The 7,962-nt window shown below is 48.1% G+C and overlaps 2 protein-coding genes across 6 annotated transcripts in view; one reads left to right on the top strand and one right to left on the bottom strand.

Annotated features, from left to right (window-relative positions):
* The window catches only part of LOC116089454, a 95,728-nt gene extending 88,289 nt beyond the window's left edge, over window positions 1-7,439 (bottom strand). Inside the window, exon 1 of the mRNA XM_031368989.1 lies at window positions 6,854-7,439. Within this exon, the coding sequence (XP_031224849.1) occupies window positions 6,854-7,439 (586 nt within the window). The remainder of the gene's footprint in view (window positions 1-6,853) is intronic.
* The window catches only part of Creb1 (cAMP responsive element binding protein 1), a 73,203-nt gene continuing 72,185 nt past the window's right edge, over window positions 6,945-7,962 (top strand). For 2 of the 5 annotated variants that reach the window (XM_031367735.1, XM_031367742.1), the window contains exon 1: window positions 7,058-7,192. The gene's annotated coding sequence lies outside the window, so the exon portion shown is untranslated. Of the gene's footprint in view, window positions 7,193-7,962 lie in introns of all 5 variants that reach the window. The other 3 variants (XM_031367736.1, XM_031367737.1, XM_031367738.1) reach the window with 3 other exon arrangements.

Raw genomic sequence — 7,962 nt, forward strand, 5'->3', positions numbered from 1 at the left:
AAAAAAAAAAAAAGAAAGAAAAGAAAAAGAATATAAACAGACTCAAAGCAGACAAGTTTCAATTTTTTTTAATTTATGTATATGGGTACATTGTAGCTGAACAGACGGTTGTGAGCCTTCATGTGGTTGTTGGGAATTGAATTTTTAGGACTTCTGCTTACTCTGGTCCAAAGATTTATTTATTATTATACATAAGTACACTATAGCTGTCTTCAGAAGAGGGCATCAGATCTCATTATGTGTGGTTGTGAGCCACTATGTGGTTGCTAGGATTTGAACTCAGGACCTTTAGAAGAGCAGTCAGTGCTCTTACCCACTGAGTCATCTTGCCAGCCCCCAAGTTTCAATTTTGTTTGACAATATATAGAGCATTTGTTATGTCAGGTAATGGTTCTACATATTAGCTTTTAGACTACTCGATATTAAATATAAAATGAAGCAAATTAAGCCATGTGTGAGATCACATCTCATTAAGACAGGGGCCGGGGGACAAGGCAAAGGGATTCCAGAAAACTGGAACACACACACACACACATATATATATATGGTATCAAATTGCAATTTTAAGCTGTATAAGAAAAGCCTCAGTAAAACTTCAGACCCACTTGGTGGAAAGATTTGAAGGATATGACAGTGTTGGCGCTCTGAAAAACAAATCTTTTGAGTATAAAGGAACAGTTTAATGTGCCAAAAGCAGGAAGTAAGGGATGTCATGGTAGGTTTCCCAAGATGCTTTTTAACAATCCAAGAAAGAGTGAAGGTTGGTATGGATCAGGCTCACGTGCACTAGGGAGAAAGTCAGTGCAAAAATATATGTGGGGATATATTTTTAAGGGACCAATGAGGTTCGCTTTTGGAAGAGATGTGGAACAAACATAGGTTCTCTCAGTCAGCCACCATTTTAACTTCACTAACTAAGACAGGGAAGGCCGAAGCTACCCGATGGGTATTTTGAACAGATTGAGTTCAATTGTACCTTAGACGGTCCCAGCCTTGCTTGTGGTTCTTTTGAGGCCTTTGGCTACTGTTCTACTGCTGCTGGACCACTGACCTCCGGCAAGAGAGCCGATAGCAGTCTGCGCTGTGCCCAGGTGACACATCTTGGAAGAGTTGGACATCCACACAAGATAGAAGTTTGTGTGCATTGTTGAGATGGAGGAAGAGTGCTGTGAGCATGCCTTTGACTGCATCTTGACCTGTCCTTTTCTCTGATTTCCTGAGGTTCTGCTCTCTAAGAAAATAATGCAGAGGCTTTTGCCTCAAGTTCTGCCTCCTGGGAATACATAAGCTAAGACAATATCTAAGTGGATAGACATGTTGGAGTTGGGGGGGGGCATTATTTAAATGACTCACAGTTTGGGAGAGTGATTTTGTAAGATGAAAACTTAACGTGTTCTGAATAAAGACACTGGCAGACATGATGGTCAATGGGTACCATCATGATACTGGTTGAGAATACAGGGCTGGTGAGATGGCTCGGCGGTTAAGAGCACTGATTGCTCTTCCAAAAGTCTTAAGTTCAAATCCCAGGAACCACTTGGTGGCTCACAACCATCTCTACAGCTACAGTGTACTCATATACATAAATAAATAAATCTTAAAAAAGAGAGAGAATACAAAAGAATGAACAAAAAGCAGACAGTTTGAATATTTTGGTCCCTCTGCCAGCAGAGACAATAAGTTCTACTCACTGTTGCCCCTCTAATTCTAGAAAAAGTGCATGGCACAAAGTTGGTGCTCAACAGAGAACTTTAAGTTGAATGAAGTAGATTGTCCTGGCCTTGGGGTTAGATAGGAAAGAAAATCAAGCCATAGAAGTGATGAACTGGAATAGACAGGTTCAAGGAACTTGAACCCCATGAAGGTGAAAATTAGGTCTAACAGTAGAAGAAAGAGAGGAAAATAACAGAAAAAGGAAGCTGTGGTTAGAGAAAAGCTCTCAAGTACACTTTCTGCTGGAAGCCTTTTATAATCATCTCATGGGATGTCCCCCCCTCCTGTGCCTCTTTGAAGATACTACATCTTTTACTGTGTCAAGTTATATCCACATGGCCTACTTTCATCTCTTTCTTCACCTCCCCCCCCCCCATGGATCTTATCTTCCAAGAGACTGAATTTGAAAAGTAGAGGTGACTTCAAGCCCCAGAAACACAAATTGTGTGTTTGAAAGTTTAGTATTTAGGTTTACACCTATGGTATACAGAGTGAAGCTAAAGCAGGGTATACAAAGGAAGCTGGATTTCAAATTTAGATTGTGCCCAAAAGTACAGCAAAATAACTTGCCTGGTATGAATGAGTTCATCTGGGTACAGAAGCCACAAGACAGAAAAGAACATGACTTAACTGTTTCAGTCCCATTGGTCTGATAGTATGATCCAGGTGGAAAAGACCAGACAGGCCTGCTGTTAGAATGCACTTTCAAATTCCACAAATGTGGAAAAAAATAAGGCCTAAATAGTGGTCAATGTGAATAAAAGGGAAAGGTACACATAAAAGCAAGGTTAAAAGTTTGGCAAGTGTCTTAGTTTGCTTTCTATTGCTGTGATAAACACTGCCCCAGACCAACTTGGAGCAGAAAGGATTTATTTCAGCTTACAACTCCCAGGTCAATAGTTCCACAAAGAGAAGGCAGGAATTCAAAGCAGGAACTGAAGCCCAGGCCATAGAGGAATGTTGTTTAATGGCTTGCTCTCCATGGCTTGTTCAAGTTGCTTTTTATATGATCTGGGGCTACCTGAGTAGGGGTAGACACAGACTGACACAGCCTACAGTGAGCTACCGCCTTCCCTTTCTGTCAATCATTAATCAAGAAAATGTTGCATTGGCTTGCCTATAGGACACTCTGATGGAGCCATGTTCTCAGTTGAGATTCCTTCTTCCCAGATGATCCTAGCTTGTGTTAAACTGACAATAAAACAAAACAAATGATCCCAACGGGTAATATGGCATGGACAGGCAATCATAAGATGTTATTCATTAATCATTACATGTAATCATTATACGTAAGGCCAGAGTAAAGAAAAAAAAAAAATCAGGATGGCAACAAACCCAAATGCTTAAAAAAAAAAAAGTCTGATGTAAGGACCAGAGAACCAAATAAAATTCATAGTAGCCAACCCTTTTATGAGTTCAACACGCGTGAAACACTGTGCTGAGTACACCTTAATCACCTCATTTCAGCTTCGCAGCAGCATTGTGATGTAGGTGCTACTTTGTTTTGCGGACGCAGAGACTGAGTCACAAGAGTAAACAATTTACCCAGAGTCACTAGCTAAGTGGCTGAACGAGTACAAGGGATCGAATGTTTGTGTTCACACTGAAATCTTACCCACCAGCATGGATTACTCAGTTTGCTTTCTCATACAGCCTCGTACTATCTGCCCAGGAGTGGAACTGCCCACAGTAGGCTGGACACTCCCACATCAATCATTAATTAAGAATATGCCCCAGAAACATGGCCACAGAGCAGTCTGATCCAAGCAATTCCTTGGCTGAGATTCTCTTACCAGGTATGTCTAAGTTTGTGTCAAATTGATAAAAACTAACGGTATAATATCCCCCCCCCCCCACAGGGTTTCTCTGTATAGCCCTGGCTGTTCTGGAACTCACTCTATAGACCAGGCTGGCCTTGAACTCAGAAATCCGCCTGCCTCTGCCTCCCAAGTACTGGGATTAAAGGTGTGTGCCACCGCTGCCCGGCTGGTATAATATCCTTAAAGACTTATTTAATATGTCTTTACCTGCATGTATGTATGTATGTGTGCCATGTGTGTACCTGGTGCCCATGGAAGCCATAAGAGTGAGGAGTGAAATCCTGAGAGTATGTATTGTTGACAGGAGCACAGCCTTAGCAAGGACACCAAAGCCTCAGATCCATGGGAATGGCAAGGCCTTCCCCTTGTCGTAGGTATGGATGTTCACTGACAAATGGTTGTCCTTTGGCTAAGACCAGTACATGCAGAAAGTAGCTACTGCTGCTTCTTTACGCCTATGACTGCACCCTCAGACTGTTTCTCTACCGGCCTCTTCTTTTGTGCTGTATATAATAAATGTACTGTGCCTCAGTTTGGTGGTACATCTCCATCCAAGCACAGACCTAGCCCATCCCAGTTTTACGTTCCATGTGCCCATCATTTTTTCATTTCCTGTCACCCTACTCAGGTCAACTGTAAAGCTGTTCAGGTTGAGGGAGAAGAGGGCATGAGATCCCCTGGGACTGGAGTTACAGGCTGTTGCAAACTGTCATGTGGGTACTAGAAAGGAACCTGGTTCCTCTGCAAGTGCTCTTAATTGCTGACATATCTTTCTATCCAATCAGTACCCTTACAAAAGGAACGTGAGGGTTCTTGATCTCTTTCACATTGTGAAGCTACATGGAGGAAATGACCACTTGCACTCCAGATGATGGACAGGTTCAGAGTCTGGTCATACTGGTAGTTTTTTCTCAGACTTCTAGATTTTAGAACTGGGAGGAACTTGTTGACAAGCTGCTAAGTCTAAATGCTTTATTATAACAAGCCATGCTCACTAAGAGTCGGGATTTGAGCCCAAAGATATTATTTAAAAAAAAAAAATTATCTGGAACCATACAGAAAGTCACTGTTTGTTCAATAAATATTTAGTGAACCCTGCTGTATTCTAGACACCCATGTTCCTAAGGATGGGAAAGAAGAAAAGCAGGTAGTTAAAAGGTAGAGGGACTTGTGTCCTATATCTATATACACATGACAAGAAGAATGAACAAGTGATCACAGGCATTTAGAATCAGAAGAGAAAGTGACAGTTTACTGCTTGGTAGGAGTAAATAAAGCGTTTTGGGGAAAGAACATGACAAGGGCAAAGCCTCGAGGTGAGAGCCTGACCGAGGAGGGAAAGGGGGAGAAGAACTTGAAAATCAAGAGACTAGGAAATGTGGTTGAAGAACAGAGAGTAAAGGAGACAGATGGAGGAGGTATGAGAGACAAGTCCAGATAATGGAGCGTTAGTCAGTGTTGATGAAGCAAAAGGAAAACACTTGGAGGGCTTTAGGGAGGGCAGTGACCTCTTTGGATCTGAGTCATTACAATTCATTTGACAGCAGACTGGCAAATAGACTGGAGTCAGGCAGGGACAGTTTTAAGAGGATGTGGGCAGTGGCCACTCCAGGCAAGAGACGAAGGCTGCTTAAAAGACTGGTGGAGAAGGCATGGGGACACAGCTCATACACCCACGTTTTCAGGAAGCAGACAATCCAGGAGAGCCTAATCGGTATCAGAAGTGGGTTCGGTTCCTAGCGTCTGAATAGATGTCCATGTCCTGACTCTTTACTGAGCTAAGGACAGTGGGAGGAAGGTTGGGAGGGGATATGAAAACTGAAGGTGAGTAGGACTACATCTCGTCCTCCAGTCACATGGACCTGGAGCAGAGGCTGCTGGGAAGAGAAATTCAGAGTCCCAGGGTGAGACCTAACTAAGACTAGAGAGTCTGAGAGAAGGCATTTGAAGCCATTAGAAGAGGGTGAGACCACCTAGGGGAAGAGACTACCGTAGGATTGTGGAGGATCAGGGCTCAGACAATCCCAGCACAGGAGTTAGGTAAAGGAGAATCTAGTTGTTGAGAGTAGGGTTAAAAGGAAAACTGGCAAGAGAAGAGGGGAGAGTGTGTTTGGAAGAGTCAAACAGCATCAAATGCTAGGATGGTTTTGTAAGTGCAAGATGCAAAACTACATAGACAGGAAGAATGTGACAATTCAGAGCCACTGCAAATGGAGAGGGACAGAAGAGACAGGTGGAACTCAGAAAGGGGCTTAAGGAGGAAGTGTTTATATTTTATTTATTGCCCACACATACTACTGTGATGTAAGTGCTGAGGTCAAAGGACAACTTGTGGGAGCTGGTTCTCTCCTACTACGTGGGTTCTGGCAATTGACTTTAGATTATCTGGCTTGGTGGCAAGGGCCTTTCTTCATCTCTCCAGGGCCACAAGAGTCTTTTTTTAAAAGAGAAGAAGAGGTGTTAGCATGCTAACAGTTCTGGTTAGAAACAAAAGGAAAATTAAGCTACTCTTCAGTGTAATGTCCACGGGAAAGTCAGAAGGGATAGGACACACAGAATGAAGGAGAACTCAGTGTCACAAAACGTCAATAAGGGCTGACGTCCAGCAGGAACAAAACTATAGGAAGAGGGCTGAACGGCTCAACAATAACAACAACAAAAGGTGAAGAGCTGATAGTTAGGGGCAACTCAGAGAGCAGTTGAGGTAGCTTTGAGGCTACGGAAGTCACGCTGTCAAGTTCCAGGGCGCAAAAGGTGGAAGCTGCGCAGCAGCAGCATGCCACCGCTGCAGAAAGGGCTGAGAAAAGCCAACACAGGATGTCGCGGGCAGGTCGGGTGAGAGTCTTGAAATTTCAAGTGTTGACAGCAGCATAGCCGATCATTTCTCCAGCCTCCGAGGGAGGACAGGGGCTCTGGCTGTCCGCAAAGCGGAGCTGAATCCCACATGTCACGTGTGCCATAGCTTTCTTCCCAGCAAAGCAGCAGCTCGGCCCCGTGCAGATAGTTCTCGGTAGACTCCCCTGGCCGGTGGCCGGCGTCTGCAACCTTCCAGGGCAGCCCGCGCGGCTCTGGGCCCTCGTGGCGCGTCAAAGTTCCCGGGCGGTCTGCTTCCGCCGCAGGATTAGACCCCGCGGGGGTTTCCAGCAAGTCCCGGCCACCCCGGGGAATTCCCCCCCGCCCCATCTGGCCACACACACAAACCCCGCTTCCTCCAAATTTCCTCCGCTGGCGTTCGAAGTCTCCTCCCGCCCACAGCGACAACTTGGACCGTTCCTCCGGAGCGGGTCTCTACCCGCCTCCACCTGCCTTCCCCGACCAACCGGTTCGCAGCTCCCGGAAGAAGCCGAAGGCCTTCGGCAGTTTCCGCCAGCGGCGCGGGGGCGGGGCCTCTCGAGCGGCTCCGGGTGGAGATCGGCTGTTTCCGTGAGTGGCCGCTGCGCACTCGGCACTGGGCGGCGCTGGCTGGCTCCCTGGCTGCGGCTCCTCAGTCGGCGGCGGCTGCTGCTGCCTGTGGCCCGGGCGGCTGGGAGAAGCGGAGTGTTGGTGAGTGACGCGGCGGAGGTGTAGTTTGACGCGGTGTGTTACGTGGGGGAGAGAATAAAACTCCAGCGAGATCCGGGCCGCGAACGAAAGCAGTGACGGAGGAGCTTGTACCACCGGTAAGAGGAGCAGGAGGAGGAGGCAGGAGCCGGAGAGAGCCGGGGGGACAGAGGGGGGCCGGGGAGGCGCCGGACACCCGCGCTCGGGGCCTTCCCCTCGCAGGAGGGGCCGCGGTAAAGATGGAGCCTCCGCCCGAGCACCACAACACCGCCGCCGCTCGCAGCGAACAAAGAATAATGGCGGCGGACTGGAGCCAGCGGCGGCCGGGCGGCAGCGACTCTGCCTGCAGCCAGCGGCGGCGCTCATGGCGGGGGGCGGCCGGGGCGGGGTGCGAGCGGGCGGGCGGGCGGCAGCTCGGCCGCGGCAAGCTGGCGCCCGCGTTCCCGCCGCCGGGCCGGGCCGGGCCGGGCGCGGAGCCGGAGCCGAGCGGAGCCGCCCCGGGGGAGGCCGCCCGCCGCCGCCCCCCGTTCCTCGCTGCCTCCCGCCCGCCTGCTCGCTCGCCCCGGCAGTGCCGGGCTGGCCGCCCGGGCCGCCGCCTGGGTGCCCGTGGGGGGTGGAGGAGGAGGAGGAAGAAGAAGGAGACAGTTGAGGGCAGAGGAGGTGAAGGTGCTACCGCCTTCGCGGCGGTGCCCGCTCGGCGAGCCGCAACGTCCGACCTGCTTTCCTCTCCGCTCTTTGTGCAATAAAGTTCGAAACCCAAGGTTTTCTCTGGTGCTGTATTTTATTCTTGCCCATCTCCCCTGCTCCCACGCGGTTGGAGAAAATGCTGTTTTCTGCCCTAGGCTGTTTTAAGGGTTTGGTTTTTTTTTTTCTTTTTGTTTTTGTTTTT

The sequence above is a fragment of the Mastomys coucha genome, unplaced genomic scaffold (genome assembly GCF_008632895.1).
Source record: "Mastomys coucha isolate ucsf_1 unplaced genomic scaffold, UCSF_Mcou_1 pScaffold14, whole genome shotgun sequence".
NCBI lineage: Eukaryota > Metazoa > Chordata > Mammalia > Rodentia > Muridae > Mastomys > Mastomys coucha.